General features: G+C 40.7%; 1 protein-coding gene across 1 annotated transcript in view; it reads right to left on the bottom strand.

The window, feature by feature from the left end:
* Nucleotides 1-7,803: 7,803 nt before the first annotated feature.
* Nucleotides 7,804-22,543, bottom strand: part of LOC136706741 (Fc receptor-like protein 5) — a 56,375-nt gene continuing 41,635 nt past the window's right edge. The window contains exons 13-16 of the mRNA XM_066680354.1: nt 16,805-17,071; nt 14,555-14,701; nt 14,335-14,436; nt 7,804-11,276 (exon numbers count right to left, since the gene is read on the bottom strand). Coding sequence (XP_066536451.1) covers nt 11,239-11,276; nt 14,335-14,436; nt 14,555-14,701; nt 16,805-17,071 — 554 coding nt within the window. The 3' untranslated portion in view covers nt 7,804-11,238. The remainder of the gene's footprint in view (nt 11,277-14,334; nt 14,437-14,554; nt 14,702-16,804; nt 17,072-22,543) is intronic.

Genomic DNA, 22,543 nt, shown 5'->3' with positions numbered 1-22,543 from the left:
AGTTTGTAATTTATAGTTAAATTTCATTCCATATAATATATTTTTTAATCAGTCATTGTTTTATCAGTTGAGTTTGTAATTGTTAAAGTTTGGCAGGGCAATGAATAATTACTTTTAAAGCAGCAAAATAAACCTATTCAGGCCTTTTGTTTGGTATCTAGGCAGAGTATAGGTGGATAAACTTTCTTTCCTATTGGAAAATAATACAGGTTTACATTTAGGAAAGTGATTGACAGTCTTGGCCATTGTGACATGCAGGACCCACCCCCTTCTGTCAGACCTGCATTGCACTCATTCTGTTTATTAAATGCAGTTGTTATAGTATAGTACAGTAGTGTTATATATGTGTATTTATTGCTTAGCCAGACAGTTGCATCTTGCCAGTCCAGGGTGTGTTCCTGACTTGCCCCCATTACTCCGTATAGGCTGTATATGTACAGTTGTTATCCCAATGTGTTTGTGTCTCTTGCTATTCCAGAAGATCACATTATTGATCAAAACCGTTTACATTAATGTACACTTTTACATTGTTTTCCTGCAGGTGACCAGGACGCTGGGAGACTGAGACAGTGACTGGTGAATCTGAGACACCACCTTGCTCTCTCCTCCCCTCAGTGTGTCACAGACCCAGAAATGAGCCTTTGTTTTTCACTAAGCAATGTCATTTCTGGATTTACAAAAAATACATTTTGGAGATACCAGTTTACAAACTTATCACACAAAAGGCAGACACACTATTGTCAGTGTTATGTTTTTGGAAGTCGTATGAGTCAAGACAACCATATTTAACAATCTGTTGATCCAGAATTGACACACAGAGAGCTGTGTCAAAACACAGACAATCATCTCTGAGAGAGAGCATGAAGCCTTGCACCATCACTGGATGTTCTAGACGTAGATTCAACCATTAAGGCACGCAATTGTCACACCTGTTTCATGCTTTCCTATTCTTTTTTATGTCTGTTTCTCTGCCACGTGCTCTTTTAGCACATGGCTCTGTTTGTTTTGTTCCTTTGTCTCTGCCTTAGCTCTGCCGTCTTGTTAGTGTTTCTACCTGTGCATCCTTTGTTGCCCTGCCCTCTCCTTATCTCTTCCAGGTGTTCTCGTTGCATATATATAGTCCCTTGTTTGAGTGCTCCCTTGTCTGATCTTGTGGGTGTAGATGTGTGTAGCTCAGAGTTTCAGTGTCTTGGCTTTTTACATTTGTCTACACCGGTTCATGTTCATTTTCTCTTTCAATGTTTTCCAGTTCGTATTTGTCTTCTGTTTGCTGTTTGCTTTTGTTTTGTAATAAAATTGATTCCTTGCATGTACATCAACCTTGTCTCCTTCCAACTGTGACAGATATGCTATGTACTCTAATTAAGATTCTTTGTGATTTACAAGTGTTATTTAATGACTGTTGTGAGATGTGGCTTTTTTGTTGTTGTTTTTGTTTTTATTTTTTGAAAAAACTGGTAAAATCTGTGTTTACTGAAGAAAAATAAAATTAAAATGAAGCACATTTTGTACTACACAAGGGGTCACCAATCTTATTCACAAAGAGCCGGTGTGACTACAGGTTTTCATTCCAACCAAACAGGAGTACACTGTTTAGAGGAGAATAGTTGATCCGACAAGTAGCATTAGGTGTGTTCCTGCTTAATTTGAATTAAAACCTGCAGTTACACTGGCCCTTTGTGAATAAGACTTGTAACTCATGTACTACACAATACAGTATAGTTGTCAGGCAAAGGGCGGACTGACGGAGGCGGCCGCACACGCTACAATACAGACATTTATTTAAACCAAAATAACAAAACAAACACAAACAGACTTGAGGGCAAACACTACAACTGATAAATGAACGGACTCGAAACAACAACATGAAAAGAGGAAACGAAAACAAGGAACAACTAGGAATTAGAACGCGAACATGACTAGGAATAGGAACGAAACAAATGACCGATACAAGGAAATGAGACAAGGGAACTTAAATACATCTTACAGATGAGACACACCTGAAACAGATAACGAGGAGTACGGACAAGGAGGCGAAACAAAGGCGGGACAAGGGTGGAGACATGGACAATAACAGACAGAGCCATGTGCTGAGAGAGCACATGGCAGGGAAAACAAACAGGACTGGGCCAGGACGTGACAATAGTCTTGTACTGCACCACAACACTTCATGCCTAATTAACACCACTAATAATGTCACTGTAATAATTGTGTCATTGTAAGTTAATCAGAATTAGATTCATATTACTTTTCACTGTGACTAGAATGTTCTTTTTAGCAAAACATTCCACTTACCACAAACTCGTACCACAGCCTTGTACTGGTGCTATCAAAAATAATGGAAAAAGATTTGTATACCTTGTGTTATAATGTGTAACATAATGTGATAAAAAAATGTCCACTTCAAATCGTAATGAGAAATGTTATGTATGTGTAGCTGTATGCGTATTTCATACTTTTACCAATATTTCATCAATCAAATTTTGCTCTTCAATAACTGTCAATTCAGACATTTTAATACAAAAATCCACTGTCATGAGTTTCAAATTAAGCTTAATGTTATTTCTTCTTATCTCTCCAGTCTTTCTTTATGAAGCAGTAGATTTGAATTTATCCAAAGCTGCTGGAACAGAAACGTATGGTACTCTGTCCTTTCTGGAGAAACTGCAGCCGCTCTGTACAGTTAATATCACAGACCCTAATGTGTTTACTGCTGCACATCATACAGCAGAAATGGTAACTGCATGTCAATGTTGTTATGAAACCCATTTTCACTGTGTTAACTTTTCACAACCTGTATATATGTGTTTTAATAAAAACCTTCTGTCTCACTAAAAAATGAAGGACTAATGAGTGTATGTACCTATTGAATGCAAGATACTGAGGAGGGATCCATCCGGAGCAGAGCTGTGATTCTAGACTAGTTTACCAACTGCTCCACCTCAGGCTCTATTTGCAGAAGGGGTGGGGCTATTTAAATAAGGAAGAGTGTGTGTCTCTGTCTCTAATCTGGTATCCAATTTGAAAATATAATGAACTATTTTACCTTCATTTCAGTAGAACGAAAAGGAATGGAAGTTTATCATTTATGTTTCTACATTCATTAGTTTGAGCCCAAAACATAATTTTAAAGTGACACTGTAATCAACCAATCACAATTAGATTTTCAGTGGGTGGGACTAATGTCAAGAGAAAAAAAACTCACACTTTGCCTTTGTCACTATATACAAGCACAAACAGTAAGTTTTGTCAGTGATTAAGACCTGTATGAATTCAAAATGGGGGCAGCAGGAGATACAATGAAAAGCTGCAAACTGTAAAGAATGGTAGAAGAACACCAGCACTGGTAGAAAAGTGGAAAATGTGGAGAAGAGGACTCTATTGAAAGTAGTTAGGGCAGGATCAAATGGAAGCACTCATTTCAATAGAGAAAGCATCTCTCAAGGCAAGAAAGCTGCAATATCAGACATTTCAAACATTCAGCAGCAAATCGCTAAATTAAATGCAGTGTTATGGTGAGGTAAAGGCGTCTTGAGCAGAGAACAAAGCCACAAACCATTGTATTGTTTCGTTCATTGCTGGGACAGCCACAAGTGCATGTTAGTCACACTCTGTGGAAACTTTGGCCTACTCCAATGTGTTTTGCCCTCCACAAGAGACAAGACACAGTATTGTCCATGCAGCAAATACAGTATGAAACATTCAGGAGAAAGAAATAGCTACATCCTCCACCGCAGATGAAAAAAAAGGCTCTGAACAATAGGTAGTTTTTATTTTTTTTTATGTTGTAAACCACTGACTTGGTAAGTGTTGGTTTCACACTGCAGTTTAGTGAGAGCACGAAAGAACTGTTGTTAAAGTTTGTCCATTTACAGTTCATACTGTGTTTTTATACTGATGTGTACATGCCCACAATGTGTAAAAAAGCCCTGGAATTGTTTTGACATGTACCTTTTCAGTATAAAAACACAGTATAACTGCAGAACCATTTTAAGGTGTACTGGAAAAAAACAAGCTGGCCGAAGGAGGTTTAAAATCCCTGGTGATTTTATCGTCTCACCCCCAGTGATGAGAGTTCACTCATGCTTTCGTTGCACCAGCAGAGAATGACAAACATTCTGGTTCCAAACAATGAGTGACCAGTTTGTTTGTGGGTGAGTCTCTGGGCTCTTCAGGCTTCAAGAGGCCGCGATTTTGTTTTTGGTGAGGAACAAACCTGAAGTTTGGAATGTCTTTTTCTTTCGGCCTTAATTTCTTAGTCCTACATTTATAATGGCGTATCTTTGTGATCCTGAGAGTCTTCCTGTTTGACTGATGTATATGTACATGTTGACATTGATATTTTTCATAACAATTTCCTGGCAAAGTATATTTGGACCAAAATACTTATTTTTTGAGTGGGGTTATTAAAGCAATGAAAAGCAGAGACTTTAAGCTTTAATTTGATACTTGAGCTATACTGATGAATATATACAGCATGTACAGCTACATGACAGAAACAAAGACAATGTCTGAGACTGGAAGAGGTGTTATATTTTCTTTTCCCTTATGTTGAAACATGCTGAAGTTTTATATAAATTGATGTTCACTGATGCACTTTTCACTTAAGGCAGGGTGATATATTTTTCGTAACATATTTGCAGTTAAATTAAAAGTTTTTACATGTGTATTTGTACTTTTCTTGTTGTTTGTTTGGAGTGTAATCAGTGAGCAAATCACCTAATCACATCATTCTTTATTTACCATACATAACTGTTACTATTTGATGCAGACTCTGACCACCTCTTTGGTTGGACCATATGTTTCTCCTTGGATCAGGAAAGTGTAGCCAGTAGCCTACAACATGGCTCTGAACTGGTGTTTCTTCTCCTTAATGTGTAACTGGAAATCTAAATAAATCTGTTTTCATGACTCTGACTGAGTAGGCAGTAAACTCTTCTTGTGGAGTTCAGTGTGTCCCTCTGCTGGATGCGAGGGGCAGGTGTGACTGAAAATGGTCTGAGATTTTGTTGGTTTAGTGTGACATCTACTGGCAAAATGTCGTATAATGCACTTTTAAAACAAAAGACAAACATTATGGTGCTGGTCGAGGAATAGGCTTCATTTTCAAGTAATTTATCAGACGATGAGTGACCTATGTAGGTTGTAGACTAGATGTGTTGTAAAGCCTTATTATTTTAAACTGTCCTTGGTGTTTATATAAAATGCCAAAATACGAGTGAAAAAACGTGTGTGAGTACACATCCGGGATACAAAGGATAAGCAATCGATTCATTAGGATTTTTGTGTTCCACCTTAAATGGTGTAGTAGTTGCATTGTGTCGCCGCTAGATGGCAAAATACGAACACAACTTCCATACCGTGGAAAAACTACTTTATCTCTTTATTTTCAAAGTGTCTCCGAAATCTGAAAGGCTCACTGAACATACAATATAACAGACTATTGGCATCCTAAAAACACACATTTTATCTGTTCAGTCTCAAAACCTGATCATACTTTCAGAATGATTCAGATAAAGTTATACACAGCTTTTTTTGTTTGTTTGTTTCTGACCAAACTGAAGGTCTGGATCAAACAGTCAAGGGTCACCAGTGTTGTACATGAATCCAACAAACTCTAAAGCAGAATATTTATTTTTCCTTCACTGAGGAAGTGTCTCAGAAAATGAGGAGGCTTATTCCATTAGTGCCTCCCTAGGTCCTAGTGCCTTCCCTTAAGCTGAATGTGACTTTGAAGACTTATAACACGGCTGAATAAACAAGAATGAGCTAGAAAAACTATTAAACTACTGTTGATTATGGTCTTTTGGGCAAAGCATGTCTGAAACTCCAATCATATATGTGACTCACTACCACCATGTCAAACTGACCTCCACAATCATTAAGTGCATTGAGTGGCTGCACAAATCACACGTCTGTATCCCTGTCTTGGCCTCCATTCAGTTTGCATGTTGCACAAACAGGGCCCTATATGAAGATGTTGCTCTGACAGTGTGCACTGCCCTCTCACTCCTGGACTAAAAAAACACCTAGGTGTTAATGCTATTAATCGATTACACATCAGCATTTAATATTATTACTCCAGTCAAGATCACCATAACGCTCAAAGAGGCAGGAATAAACATTCTTCTGTGCAACTTTAAGAGCAGACTATAGAGGGTGAAAATCAGTGACTGCACTTCCTGTACTGTGACTCTGAGCACAGGAGTACCTCAGGGATGTGTGCTCAAACCCATCCTGTACTTCCAGTTTACACAGTGGTGTCACCAGGCGAAGCTTCACTATCATTTTAAAGTTTGCTAAAGATATCACAGTCCTGGGCTTTGTCAAGGATGAGGAGTCCTATCAACTTCCTATCACCTTTCACACTGGTAAATGGTATGACAGCACCATTTAAAAATCAACAGGTTAAAGAACAGCTTGTACCAGCAAGAAAATAAAATAAAACAGCCCGACTTGACCCAGCGTCCTTCAAGTTGCATGGAAGACAAGCGTCCAGACTCTTCTCTCTCCTGACACACAGATGGTGGAATAAACTCTTCCACTGGCTGATACACTCTATTTAAATAAGCATTACGTTTTTGTTGTAGCGCATTGTATTTGCACTTATTGCTTAATTATTTATCTTCTTTCTAGGTGTGAACACATAGGTATTGTTTGTTATTGCTGTGTTATTATTTGTGTATTGTTTGGCCTTGCTCTGGCATTGTTTGAGCTCAAAGTATTTGGAATACAAACTTTAACAAACACAAAGCACATTTGTCAGTCACTTTGGATAAGAGCAGCTGCTAAATGCTGATAATATAAGTGTAAAACTGTAAACTGCTAATAGATCAACTCACCTACTTCTGCTAAGAATATATTGGATTACCCTTTGCTGCTAAAGACTCAAATGAGATCTGTGCACAACACTTTTAATGATATTGTTCAATACACTTCTTATGGAAATTTCAGTGTTATTGTTACTATTTTAGACTTCCTCCTCAGTAAAATATTATTTTATTATTATAGTTTGTCTATGCTTATGTCAATTTATTATTATGGTCACTACCCATATATAGCATAATGTATATTTTTAACTGCAATATGTATTTATTTCATAGTAACTGTACACACAGTATGTTCTGTATTCCATGTTCTGTTATTATAGTCAAATTTCCTTTTGCCTCTTTTTTTCTAGATTATATAAATATTCATTTGTATAACCATGGAATACCCAAGTTTCAACACAAATATTTAATTGCATTGTCGTTCCTGACATGTTATAATATGACACTCATGAACTGGAAGATGGAGCTGCTTTTTAAACTAGGGTTTCATAACAAAATTATGTTGGAAATGGATTGAGGTTATTTGTATTTACAGAGAAAAGACCAACAACTCTAACACGGGTCCAGTTAAACAATTTAATTAATTAATTGTCTGTAACTGCTTATCCAGTTCAGGGTTGCAATGGGCCCCGAGTCTACACTGACAAGGTAGGAACACACACTGGAGTGGGTGCCAGTAAATAAAATTCACTCAATACAAATACACAATACAATAATCCGGGCGGCACTGTAACACAGTGGGTTTTTCAGTCCAGGGATTTTTTCTCATTTCTCCATATTTCCACAGTAAAAAGACAAAAAATGTGCTTCAGCTTCAGCATAGACATATCCCTTTAGTTAAAACACAGGCATCAATATTACTGTAAATAATAAATAAAGCAGATACAGAATTGTAATTTTGCTCACATTTATTGAACACAGAAAAAAAGAATCAAGTTTCACCAAAATTAATGTGAAATAAATAAATTAAACAGAAAAAAACATAACAAAAATGATCATATAATAAATTACACCCTTTCTGGAATGGGGCCTTGTTACAATGGACGTGCTTGTTTGGTTTAATGGCTTGTTTGGTTTAATATGCTGTTGGGAGCTGTGGGTCACCGGGACCTACCCCTAGAGCCAGGCAGCCCATGTAACCCAGCTGGGCTCAGCCCAAAAAAGCAATGCAGGAGGGACATGTGGATAAACAACTAGCAAGGTCCAGGGTAAGGCAATGGGGTCCTTGGTAGCATGGACCTTGGCAACAATCTTGGAAACTGACTCTTGGTACATGGGATGTAATCTGGACCTTGTGCAGGAAGTTGAGAGATATCAACTAGATTCTTTGGCTCACCTCTACACACAATGAGGGCTCTGGGTAGAGGTAGTGTTATGAACAGGATTCCATGCACTGACTCCATTGTGTTGCTGGGAGCCAGGAAACCTGGAGAGCAGTGACTGAAATGACTGACCTGATCTGAACCCGAGTGTTAGGGTGTTATAGAACCTCTGTGTTAGTTGCAACTTGGCTGTAACTAACACCATGTTAAAACACATAGTTGCTCGTAAGTGAAATTGGTAGCAGAGGAAACTTGGTCAAAATGATAAACTTTGTAGTCGTGTCTTCTGACCTGAGGCTCTATGTCTTGGACACTTGTGTAAAGAGAGGGACTGAGCTGTCAACTGATCAAGGTTTGGTGATAAATTGGATCAGTCAACAGGGAAAACCACCGGACAGCCCTGGTAGGCCCAAACGTGTAGTGAAGAATTTCCGAGAAAGGCTCGCAGAGGACTCCTTCCAAAACGGTTTCAACTCTCACTTTTAACCTCTGAATGGACCCTGTTTAAGGACCCTGTGCATTTTCAGGAATGACAAAACCTGGGAGGCTATATACACACTTCCTTCCACAAAACGCTTACATTCTTTAGTATAAAAACATTCAACACACAAACAAAACAGGTTCAACTTCAAACCAGCAAGGAACCTAAAATGAGCAAGTTAGGCCGAAGGGAGGCCATAAGCAAAAGAGAAAAGGTTAGTCTTAAGATTAGATTTGAATATGGAAAAAGAGGGAGATTGTATAACCACAGTTGGGAGGGAATGCCATAATTGAGGAGCAAGCCTAGAGAATGAGCACAGATACAGATGTTGGATGACAGGTCATGTAACAGCCCAGCAGTGGAAGATCTGAGAGTGTGAGAAGGTTTGTAGGGAAGAAGGAGATCAGACAGATAAGGAAGTGCCAGTTTGTTTAAAGCCTTATAGGTAAATAGGAGAACCTTGAATTGAATCCGGTATTTAACAGGAAGCCAGTGAAGATCCTGCAGAACAGGTGTAATGTGGTCATGTGTGTGGGGATGAGTGAGTAGCTGAGCAGCAGAGTTTTGAACCATGTGGAGCTTATGGACAGAAGAAGAGCAAAGGCCAGCCAAACAAGGAGTTACAGTAGTCTAGCCTACTGGAGATAAATGCATGAATGAGGAACTCAGCAGCAGACTGAGAAAGAGATCGTACTGCACAGATGGAGGAATACGGGTTTTACCACAGAGTTTACATGGATGTGAATGAGGGAATAGAATCGAGGAGGACACCCAGATTTCAGACAGGAGTAGAAGGAGATATCTCTACATTACCAATGTTGGGAGAGAGAGAGGAGGAGTTTGGTTCAGGATAAAAAGAAGAGGCCCAAGGACATTCAAGAATCTTGGACAGAAAGGGGCTATTAGTGAGTGATATTAGAGAGGGTGATAATTATTGAAGTCTGAGGGTTCAAGACCAGGTTTCTTAAGTAAATAATAACACATTCCATTTTTAATGCATATTTCTTGTACCAAAAGTACAGATGAATGGTTAAAATAATACAAATATAAGTAAATATTCACTCATTCATTCATGGTCTGTATCGCTTATCCTGTTCAGTGTTGCAGTGGGATTCACCTGGAATCACTGGGTACAAGACAGAGATACACCCTGTATGGGGCACCAGGCCATTACAGGGTCTCTCATACACTCACAATTCACAATATTCCATTGAATATAGGTTGAAAAGGATTTGCAAATCATCGTATCCTGTTTTATTTATGTTTTACACAACGTCCCAACTTCATTGGAATTGGGGTTGTATGATTTTGGACTACAGGAGGAAACCCACGCAGACAGTGACCCAGAGTAGGGCTCAAACCCTCAACCCCAGGACCCTGGAGCTGTGTGACAGTGACACTAACTGCTGGGCCTCCATGACACTTTTAAGCAAATGAAAACAAAAATGTATTAAAATAAAATATTAGTTGATGTAAAATAGAATAAAAACTTTTAAAATATCATTGAAATACAAAAACTACACTATTTAAGAATAAAACATTTGACACAATATAATACAATTTAAAATAAAACAGAAATCAAACCTATAATTTTACTGTAAGTTTACAGACTTTGTTAAAAAATGCCATTTTCTTAACTTTAAATGCTTCAAATCAATGTTTAAAATAACTAAAAAGTAAAAGAAATATGAGGCGACAAACAAAATAATAAAAATAAATATGATTTTTTAAAAAGTATGACAAATAAAAAAATATCAATTTAAACATTATTTATAAGTACTTTTCTAATAACTAACTTCACTCACTTACACTAGACAAAGAAACCTGCTGTAAGAGGTGGGGCTGGGGCAAGGATGCCTGTTAAGCCACCCCCAGCCACCAGAGGGAGACATGGCGCTTCCATGCCTTAATTAGGAGAAATCAGTGGCACCTGTTCCTCTCCTACTTACGGGAATCCAACACACACCTCAGTGCTCAGACTTGGGTTTCTCTTATCAGAGTGTCACACAGGTCTGGCCGGTAATGTGGTAAAGCCCCACGAGTTTTCTCCTGGGCCTCCCTTTCCCGCTGTCTTCTAGTTTTCACCAGAGCTTTGCCTTTGAGTTTACCTCTAAGGGTTTCTCTGGTTTCCCTCCTTGGGATTTAATATTTTCCTTTCCCTCCCATTTTTTTGTATAAATAAATAAATATAAGTTTTCCTCTTATTCTTTTGCAAGTGACTGTTTAATATATTTAATTTATTTTCTCTCTTTTCTTCCCTTTTTGTTTTGGGAAGCTTTTTCTTGCCTTTGTTTCATTTTGCTCAGTAATTTTGAGCTGTTCAGTTTTCCTCTGACATCTGAAGTCTTCCCTCTTGTTGTATCACTCTTCCTGGCACAGTGTCTCTGTGCTGGTGTCCTATTCTCCAGGACTCTGTTGGTAGTTCACCCTGTTTATTCTAGTCTCCCAAATCAAGGGTTTGGGGTTCAAATCCACCTCTGCGTGAGCTGCCACATTACACAATTAAACCTCCAAAAAAATATACATGAGTATATAATGGATACAGAATTTAACCAACAAACAAACAAGGTGTTTCAAAAAACACTTGTGGATATGCTCTGATTGTTCATGCTCTGTCCTCTTCATCTTCATCATTAGGCTTGGCTGTGAAATACAAAAAAAAAAAAGATTCATTCAATATTTTATTTACTACAAACCCTAACTAATATATAATAGCAAAAAAAAAAAAAACACTGCACAGTTTGAATGTAATAAAATATATAAGCAGTATAGGTTTGGGTTATTAATGAAGGTAATCGTAATGTTTCGGTGCACATTTTGCTTTTCTAAACTCTACATAAACAGGGATTATTTTTATTTAGTGTTCTTTATTGGATGTTAGGTGTTAGGTTTCTGAGTTCTAAAGCTGTATGAACACTTAAAGTCCCATGTGGACATGCCCTATCTTATTCATTGCTTCTGGAAGCATTAAATGTAGTTTTTGAAATTGAAAATATGATTCTCTAAAAGCAGTATTGTTCAGTTTTAGGCCAATCTTTAAACAAATTACAAATAATGTGGATTTTTTTTCCCCAGTTTATAAAATCGGCTTTAACTATGTAGTGGAGTATGGATCGGATAACGAGATGAAGAAATCAAAATGAAGAAAGGAAAAGTTTTGAATTAAAACTTTTCCATTCTGACCAGGACCTTCTGTCTGCGACAGAATCCACTTTCCACAAACCGCGGGGGTGCAAAGACCATGCAGCCCCCACACACACGCACGCACATAAGATCTAAACATCAAAAGACGGACCAGGGCATCTGGCCCTCGGCCCCCTTCCTCTCTTCAGGAACTAAAGATAAGTTTATAATGATCTTAAGAAACAGGAACCTCGAACAAAAGGGGGGAGTTTATGACAATGGCACCTAAATGTCTCGTCTTTATCTCGAGCCCACTAAACAGACAGCCCAGATGGTCAAACTGATTGAACTCAACGTGACCTCTCGTTAACCATCCGCACCGGACGAACAGCATGGATCAACGGCATGGACCAACAGCGACCCCAAATGGACACTGGCGAAACTACGCCTCGCTCGAGGTCGCCTAAACAATAACGAAAATAAAATCAAATTCTGATTAATATGCATGAACAATATGTGTGAATGTCACTCTCTGTGTCCTCAGATGAACGTCCACCTTCTAATGAAATGATGTATTACTGTTTCTATCATGAAAGGAAGTTTCTGTCTCTGATTAGAAAAACGGATTAATGTTTTTCTAACATATCATTGTAAATGGGATGCAAACACGACGTACCCAAGATAAAATCTGATGTAAATGTTTGATATTAATAATCCAGGACACTCATTGTGGTATGTTACTAATATGAATAGGAAATTTTGATACGGGAAATGTATATCTTATTACTTATTGTTTGAATCTCTGATTCAGCCTTCCCCCTTTCCTGTCTCATGAAGTCGATCACGTGAGCTTCGGACTCGCCACCCAATCAAAGAAAAGACACCTCCCAATAGGGCGTGACCGCGCTGGCTTTGAAAAGAAGTTCAGCTCGGCACACAGATCCAGTTGAGAGAACAACACAATTCGCAACAGGAAGAAGTTGAGAGCGCAGTTCGGAGAGAGAGAGCAACTCATTAGTCCGCCGGTTCAGCTAAGAAGATCAGAAGCTCAACTCAACTCTCTTTGTCTCTCTGACTCTTAACTTCGTTTCCGCTCTGAACGCCTGCACGCGTTCTCTTTGTTTCATCTCTTCAAGCTCCAAACCTCTCCAAGCGAGACACTTTCTCCTCTTCACGCCGACGAACGAAAACAAAGAAGAACCTTAAAAGACTTCACCAAAGCTCACGAGACGTCTTGAATTAGCTAGAGTATGAAGCCTTACTAATACGTCGAGTGATTTGAATATCTCTTTTCTTTTAATCGTGTTTGTTTTATCGTCCAATCTAAGTTTAATCTCACGACTGATCAAAGCAGGTGAACTTATTCGTGGCCAGAGTGAGAAACACCGCCGAGATAGAAGAAAGTCGTAGAATAAGTAAGTCTATTGAATCGATTTTCAGTTCTGGATCTACAGTAACTAGCGAAACTTTTCGTCCAAAACGTCCATATGGTTGGACCCTCCTGCTCAGGACAGTAAGCCAAAGAGAGGATCCTGCCGCCTGCGTCATCACGCTCCGAGTACGCCCGAGGCGACTCAACCGACGAAGAAAGACCTCCACGCTGACTCAGCCTGGAAACTTCCGCGGGAGAACCGCGAAACTAAGTGAGACGCCTTCACTCCCAGGACCTCAGAGAGCCTCTGTACCCAACGAGTGGTGAGAATCGATGAAAAAGTAAGCTAAACCTACGCATTCCCAGAGCTGAAAATTGAATCAAGTATCTTGATAAATTTTTGTATTAATTAAACCTCAGTTAGCAACACTTTAGTCACAAGCCAGAGTGCCTAGCTTATCTTTAAAGTCAAATCGGTTTCCCCTGCGTTGATGCCGTGAGATTACAAGGTTATGCTATGTTAATTATATATCTTCTTATTAATAAAAACTTGCATTATTTGAAATTACAGTGTGTACAGTTTGTTCATTAAAATTCCTGAAAATCCTGAAGAACTCACTTAGCTTGAATATTATTCATTCTCAAACTAATTAGTAACGTTTTAATTGTTTAAGCCAATTACAAACTTTAATTGCTATCATTAATCAAATAATCAGTAATTATAAGAGTTTGAATAAGGTCAACGCTATAAACACAAATATAAATATATATATTTACAGAGGTATCACGGTGTATGACCAACATACACTACAACTACATCTAAAAACATGGCCATGTGGTGTATTTAAAAGTAGGAAGCTATCAATGCCATTGAGTGTTTCCACTTTGAAAGTACAGTGCTTTGAAGGCAGTCTTAAAATTAGTGAATTCAGACTGCCAGGGTTTCTTATGCCACAAATCTAAGTAACTAATCCTATCAACTTGCAGACTCAAGCATTCAATCAGCATGTGGACTGTGTAGGGATGAGGTGAGCTAATAGTAATGTGTATTTAGGGGCTTTAAATGACATGAGGGACTTTTCAAAATAGTAGGTGTTATTACACACAAAAAATAGGGTAAATGAAGTGACAATAAGTAAAATGCTTAGTTAAGGTGCCACAAGAAATGAAAGCTGCTTATGACGAACAGAGAGACTGAGTTCATACCTCGAGCTCTGTAGCACTTTACTCCCAGCACGATGGACACCAAAATATATGGGGTCACTGCCATTAAACTACTGAGCACTCCCAGCACTGAGAACGAAGCTCCTGAAAAACACAGCAGTGAATAAGTTGTTGCTTTTAACAAAATGCATTTTAAATCTGTGACTGAGACCCAGCTCTTTAGTGACTCTCCTTTTCTGTGAGTGTTTACAGTGGTAGAGACCTTCATCTGACTGTGAGACAGTGTGGTTGGTCGTCTTTGCTGTAGTCTGGTTCTTTTGTGTCACTTGTGGCTTTGTGTCACAGAGTAGAGTCCGATAGTCTCCCTCAGTCACAGGATGAACAGGATTCTCCAGAATTACAGAACCATCTGTAGGAAAGAGGAAAACTAATATTAAAGACTGTGGAGAATGCAAGAGAGTCATATATTAAAACTGTATCCATCCTTAAATGCGTTGTCCATATGCCTTCTAGCCTCCTGTGATGGTGCTGCAATAACCTTGAGAGAGAAGCTTATGTTTAAAGACTAGGAAACCCCCTTAAAATCATGTGTCCTGAAGGTAGGAGGAACATTTGAAGAGTGATTTCAGAGCAGATATTTGGGGACATGAACAGGTAAACCACACAGGCAAATTCACATCGAGAAGTTTTAATCAGGAAGCAAATCTGAGTCCAAAACACACAAGCAGAGGTCACAACCAGCAGCAAAATATCAAGGCAAACTAGTGCAGGGATAAATTCAAAAGAGAAGACTGAAAATCCAAAGTTAAATGTCAATACACATACAACACTACACAAGAAAACAACTCTGTATGACTCTGAAAAACACGAGGCAATGCTTTGTAGAGCTGTGTGGAAATGTGGTTTAAATAGGCCTAAACAAAGTGAAAATAATCAATACTGCAGTGAGGAAGTGCATCTGCATTGGCTCTGGTTGCTGTGGGAGCTGTCAGTCAGTATGACATTCCCTGTGTAATCCTGGGAACTGTAAATAATGTGTTAAAAGGAACCTGAATATCCAGCTTGTAATGCACTTTCTCAGTGCATTTTTATTTTCTCATAGAGATTTCTCAGTGGTTACGTAACATTTAATGTTGGGTATTTTAAAGATGAGAAAAGGAGTAAAAGCTAAGAACAAATATGACAAATAACAAAATGGTAGTTTAAATTGAAGACTAAGTAAGATGATTTTTTTTTTTTAAATGGGGCTCCCCATAGTGTAATTCACTTTTAGAGCACTGTCCTGAAATCAAGGCAAAGTAAGAGTGGGGGGGTGCCTTCCTAACCTCTTACAAAAGTGTCTGCAGTCCTGAGCCCAGAGAAGCAACTACAGAGCCTCCCTCTTGCAGCTCAGTGGAACATCACATCGTTTTTGAGGCTGGAATTTCAAGGTTAAAAAAAATTACGTTACTTTAAGACCATTTTGTTTCCATTTCCTTTATCACTGGATGAGAGAGTGTTTGTTACTGTGTGTGTTACATGCCAGAAAGGCTGTCTGTTTTTTTTTTTTCTCTCCACACCCCTTTTTCCTTGCTCTCTTAATCATGTCTTATTACAGGTGATCAACAGCAACCCCTGTATCTGGACAATGAAAGGAGCTGTTTCTGGAGTGAAGGCGGGGCTTCTGGTTTAAAGGTGGCCCATGCTGGAAGAGAGAGAGAGAGCTGGGGAGAGGAGGCCATGTTGTTTTTGTTTGTGGCTGACTTGCTTGTCTGTGGCTAACTTGTTTGTTGTGGCTAAGATACTTGTTTCCCTTGTGGAGTTAAAGTTGGTATCTAAGTAAATGTGACTATGTGCTAACCTTTTAGTTGTTCAGTACCTCAGCATGGACAGGCTAGTAAAAACACCCAGCCTTATTGATAGTAAATTATTGTATACACTAGGTAAGGGGCGAGTGCCACTCATGTATTTTTTTCTTAGGGAAGTTAGTAGGTTAGGTAGGCAAGTTGTTTTTTTCTTTTCTTTGGCACCGTCCATAGTCCACCTGAGTGTGTTGGCTATGTGAATAACTCACCTTGGTATCTTTTTTTTTTTTTGTGAACTCTAAATGTAGTGTTATTTTGTGCTCTTTCTTTTTCCATGTTTGTTTTTCTTTGTATTGTTACTGATGTTAAATTTAATCTAATTAAGAGCAGCAGTTGTGTGGGTTATCTTAACTGTCACCAATAGTACCTGATTTTCACACATCTCATGTTATGTCCTCTCTTACCCCTGGTCATTAAAAACAAGCATAGAGAGAGGACGGTAACAGTGTGAAAGGATTTCCATTCATTCACTCATTCACCTCTGAAATGACTTCATCCACCCAGGATCAAAAAGCATAATTTATTTTTTCTTTTAAATTCTAATTCGCAAAACAACATTATCTGCAGTGTTTGTGTACTACATTAATCTTCATGTGTCACTGCTAAAGCTTTAAAATTACTCACTAGATAGTGGACTCTTATTGGTGGTAATAAATATGTAGACTCACTGTGCACTGTGACGTTGAGAGGATTGCTGCTCTCTCCAGATTCAGACTCACACCAGTACACTCCAGTGTGGGATGTGTTGAGGGAGCTGATGTTGCAGGTAGGTCTTATTCCTAAGGAACAATCCGACACCACCTCACCGTGTGTGTATTGTCTTACTCTCCATCCAGTAGAGTCCCTCTGTCCCTCACAGCTCAGTGTAAGAGAGTCGGTACTAAAGTTCTGAGTTCGGTTGGGACTGACCATCAGAGAGACGTTGAGAGACAATGCTGAAAAAGTCAAGATACAACAAGCTGCTGAAAAATGACTTTGACTGTATTTATTTTTAGTCATTTTATATTCACTTTTTTCCTTCAAACATTCTATTTCAATTATCACAAAACAATATCTGCATATGTAATTCAGTCTGATCTTGATCTTAAAGTACATCTATTTCATGAACTTTCACATTCCTTAATTCAGGAATAATAATAATAATAATAAAATTAACTGTTGAAGAAACTCATATAAACAATAACATTCATAATATTACTCAAACCTTGCAGATAATTTATTAATCACACACAACATTGTTATTCATACTTAACAGTATGTTAACAGTCTGTAACAGTCAAAGATTAACACTCCAAACTACTGTGAAGAAATACTAAAGAGAGTGGACTTGCTGGTCATTTGATCCACAAGTTTAACAAACTCTTCCTAGCTTAACTATGTTTCACAACAATGCTAAAGATGTCATATTAAAGCTGTGACCCAAAACACTGTGCTGAAAGTTTGAAGAAGCTCAGAGCCAATTTAGAGGGCTTCTAGTAATTGTTTGACAGGATTTTGTCAATGAAAATTAATCTCTTGTTAATTGTTGTTCATGAAGCAAGTCATAAATAAAATTGTGGCAGATATTTGCTGCTGTTCATTTTATGAATTCTTGTCTAGTGTATTATTTCTAATACATGTGTGAATGACATAAACATGCCTTTGTAACAGGGTACAAAGAGTACTTTATTCAATTATTTTAAATGGTGCAATGACGCCCTCTAGTGGTTTTCTGGTACGGTGTAGTGGGAGGTCGCATGAAGTTACTGAAAGCAATTCAGGACATTGAATGTGTAGGTCTGGAATAAACAGTACACAGAAGTTTGTTTATTGATTTAGGTTTAATATTTTGAGATAATTCCATGGCACACAGTAGTTTTAGGTTTATTTACTTGTTTGACTAGCATGCTAATTGCCTTCTACCCACGTTGTCTAGAGAGTTATCCAGATTGATTTGTAGGCCCACTCCTACAGACTCCACTGTATCATGTGTATTTCAGCAAATAAAGGGGAGCTTGTGATCCACCTGGCTGTCCAGATATCTGATGGTGTGTCTGTGAAAGCAGAAGTGCTCTGGAAGTGAACCCATCACACCTTGCATGTGGTACTTCACTGAACACGTTTTTAGAAGTCCAATCTTGTGACATTGTATTTTCCGCATCCTGCTAAAAGGAAATAAAATATTTTGACGAGAGGATGGTTACAAAATAGTATATTTCCTTTATCTATGTCAAATGATCATACACATTATTTGTAAAAGAACTGAGTCAATATCTGGCTCAAGAAAATAATAGTTGAAACTGCAGAGTGCAGTGAGTATGAAAAAAAAAAAAAAAAACACCATATGGAGGATTATTTGAGGAAATTTTAAATTTAGGATTTGATATATATCAATGATGATTATAACTGATGTAGTCAGGATGGATATTGCATAAGTTTGTGGACATAACCTAAATATTCCAAAGTAATTACTGGTAATATGTAATGTCAAACTGCACACAGAAAACCCTCATTAACTTCAGTGTAAGCCAACGCCTGTGCACCAAGCAAAATCATCTCGATGTTGGGAAAGACTGTAGATACTTCTCACAGTTTCCGTTCTCCGGATTTTTTCCAGCTTCTACAGACACAGTACGACTGTCTGAAAACCACACAGGAGACTTGCGTCATGCAGGCACATGTGCAGTAGCTCACTTTCTCGGTATTCACTTCACAATGAGCCAATCGTACACGGTTGACCACAGGGTTCCCCATTGAAAACAGCGGGATCACTGGGTCCAGTTTCCACCTTGAGACAATAGTGCCATCTCTGGCAGAATGGGGGAACTTTGCAGAAAATGGTAGAAATTTTGGGAGGAACGCTGTGATGATTTTTCTTGTAAGTCCGAGTCAAGACTCATGTCTTTGAGCTCAAATCTCAAGGCATTGAGGGCCAAATCTAAGTCAAGTCCCAGGTCTCTCATCACGAGTCCAAGTCGAGTCTCAACGCTCTTATGGTTGAAAAGCATGAATTGCTGTTTTAATCCCGTTTTTACGCGAAGGATTTGGTGCAGTCTGGGGGAAACTAAAAGAAAGCTGCGGTTTCCTCGTGTGTCTTGTGTTCTGACACGGACGGACTCGGAGGGAACTGAATGCAGGTCACTATACAAACAACAAATATATACATTTAAATAAATAAATAATGATAGTAGTGAATGACATTACACAAAGTATGTTCTCGAGTCCAAGTTGAGTCTGAGTCATTTCAAGACGAGTCACACAGCTCCAGGGACCTGGAGGTTGTGGGTTCGAGTCTTGCTCCGGGTGACTGTCTGTTAGGAGTGTGGTGTGTTCTCCCCGTGTCTGCGTGGGTTTCCTCCGGGTGCTCCGGTTTCCTCCCATGGTCCAAAAACACACGTTGGTAGGTGGATTGGTGACTCAAGTGTCTGTAGGTGTGAATGTGAAGGACTGTGTGATCCCAAGCTCTGGACCCTGAACTTGATAAGGTTACAGATAATGAATGAATACTAGAAACTTTTATATTTAAAATCTCATTTTAAAAACAGTTGGGTGTTGTCTCTATTTATTCTACATTTTAATTGAGGCAGTTTCCTATGTTAACTTTGGGCAGTTTCCTGACCCTCCACAATATCACTGAATAAATTATGTACAATGCTTTCTATGTTGGTGGCTGTTTTGTCCAATTCACTGAGAATTGTCTTTAGGAAGAGAGTTGAAACGCATGGTCTTTGAGTACAAGTTCATTTGCAATAACACCAGGTAAAAAATGTAATTAACATCCATCCATCCATCCATTATCCACCGCTTATCCGGGTCCGGGTCGCGGGGGAAGCAGTCGGAGCAAAGAAACCCAGACCTCCCTCTCCCCAGCCACCGACTCTAGCTCCTCCGGGGGTATACCGAGGCGTTCCCAGGCCAGTCGAGCCCGCATTACTGCTGACGCTGCACCGATCCACCTGTCAATCTCACGCTCCTTCTTTCCCTCACTCGTGAACAAAACCCCGAGGTATTTAAACTCCTCCACTTGAGGCAGGATCTCACTTCCAACCTGGAGAGAGCACTCCACCCTTTTCTGGCTGAGTACCATGGACTCGCACTTGGAGGTGCTGATCCTCATCCCTACCGCTTCACACTCGGCTGCAAACTGGTCCAGCAAGAGGTCCCGGCTCGATGAAGCCAACAAGACCATGTCATCTGCAAAAAGCAGACATGGAATCCTGAGACCACCAAACCGGACACCCTCCGCCACTTGGCTATGCCGAGAAATTCTGTCCATAAAAATTGTGAACAGAACCGGTGACAACGGGCAGCCCTGACGGAGTCCAGCCATACGAACCAGACTCCTGCTCTGTTTGTACAGGGACTGGATAGCTCGTAACAAAGAGCCCAGTACCCCATACTCCCTGAGCACCCCCCACAGAATACCCCGAGGGACACGGTCGAATGCCTTCTCCAGATCCACAAAACACATGTAGACTGGTTGAGCAAACTCCCATGCACCCTCCAGGATCCTAGCGAGGGTAAAGAGCTGGTCCTGTGTTCCACGACTGGGGCGGAATCCGTATTGTTCCTCCTGGATCCGAGGTTCAACTATCAGTCGGACTCTCTTCTCCAGTACCCCCGCATAGACCTTACCGGGGAGGCTGAGGAGTGTGATCCCCCTATAGTTGGAACACACCCTCCGATCCCCCTTTTTGAAAAGGGGAACCACCACCCCAGTCTGCCAGTCCAGAGGCACTGCCCCCGATGTCCACGCGATGTTGCAAAGACGGTCAACCAGGACAGCCCCACAACATCCAGAGCCTTGAGGAACCCGGGGTGAACCTCATCCACCCCCGGGGCCCTACCGCCAAGGAGTTTCCCTACCACCTTGGCCACTTCAGCCCCAGTGATAGACGAGCCCCCCCCCGGGGTCCCCAAGCTCTGCTTCCTCTGCGGAAGACGTGCTGGTGGGATTGAGAAGATCCTCGAAGTATTCCTTCCACCGTCTGGTGACGTCCCCAGTCGAGGTCAACAGTTCCCCACCCCCACCATATACAGTGTTGGTGGAAAACTGCTTTCCCCTCCTGAGTCGCCTGACGGTTTGCCAGAAACTTCTCTGAGCTGACCGAAAGTCGTTTTCCATGTTCTCACCGAGCTCCTCCCACACCCGAGTTTTTGCCTCAGCGACTGCCGAGGCCGCAAGCCGCTTGGCTCCTCGGTACCTGTCGGCTGCCTCCGGAGTCCCCTGAGCCAACCAGGCTCGATAGGACTCTTTCTTCAGCTTAACACCCCCCCTCACCCGGGGTGTCCACCACCGAGTGCGGGGATTGCCACCCCGACAGGCACCGACAACCTTGCAGCCACAGCTCCGTTCAGCCGCCTCAACAATGGAGGTCCGGAACATGGCCCACTCGGACTCAATGTCATCAGCCTCCCCCGGGATGCAGTCGAAGCTCTGCCGGATGTGGGAGTTGAAGAACTTTCTGACAGGTTCCTCTGCCAAACGTTCCCAGCAAACCCTCAGCACACGTTTGGGCCTGCCAGGTCTGTCCGGCATCCTCCCCCGCCATCTGATCCAACTCACCACAAGGTGGTGATCAGTTGACAGCTCAGCGCCTCTCTTCACCTGAGTGTCCAGAACATATGGCCGCAGGTCAGATGATACGACTATAAAGTCGATCATCGAAATGCGGCCTAGGGTGTCCTGATGCCAGGTGTACTTGTGGACACCCTTATGTTCGAACATGGTGTTCGTAATGGACAAACTGTTACTAGCACAGAAATCCAATAACTGAACACCACTCGGGTTCAGTTTAGCAGGGCCGTTCCTCCCAATCACGCCCCTCCAGGTCTCACTGTCATTACCCACGTGAGCGTTGAAGTCCCCCAGCAGAACAATGGAGTCCCCAGAATGAGTGTTCTCCAGCACTCCCTCTAGGGTCCCCAAGAAGGCATGGTACTCTCAACTGCTGTTCGGTGCATAAGCACAAACAACAGTCAGAGCCCCCAACGTACAGGCGCTAAGCCAGGGGGCTATGAGTAAGCCCACACTTGCCTTACGCCTCTCACCCTGGGCAACTCCAGAGTGAAAGAGCATCCAGCCCCTCTCAAGGAGATTGGTTCCAGAGCCCATACTGTGTGTCGAGGTGAGCCCAACTATATCTAGCCGGTACCTCTCAACCTCGCGCACCAGCTCAGGCTCTTTTCCCACCAGAGAGGTTACGTTCTATGTTCCAAAAGCCAGTTTCAGTAACCGAGGATCAGAACGCCAGGTCCCCCGACCCCGACCGCCACCCGATCCACAATGCACCAGACCCGGATTACTACCTCTCCCACAGGTGGTGGGCCCATGGGAGAGTGGACCCATGTATCTCCTTCGGGCTAAGCCCAGCTGGACCCCATAGGTGAAAGTCCGGCCACCAGGCACTCGCCAAGGAGCCCCTCCC

This window comes from Hoplias malabaricus, chromosome 9 (assembly GCF_029633855.1).
Source record: "Hoplias malabaricus isolate fHopMal1 chromosome 9, fHopMal1.hap1, whole genome shotgun sequence".
Classification (NCBI taxonomy): domain Eukaryota; kingdom Metazoa; phylum Chordata; class Actinopteri; order Characiformes; family Erythrinidae; genus Hoplias; species Hoplias malabaricus.
The sequence above is the reverse complement of the archived record's forward strand: the minus strand, read 5'-3'. Positions and strand labels throughout refer to the sequence as shown.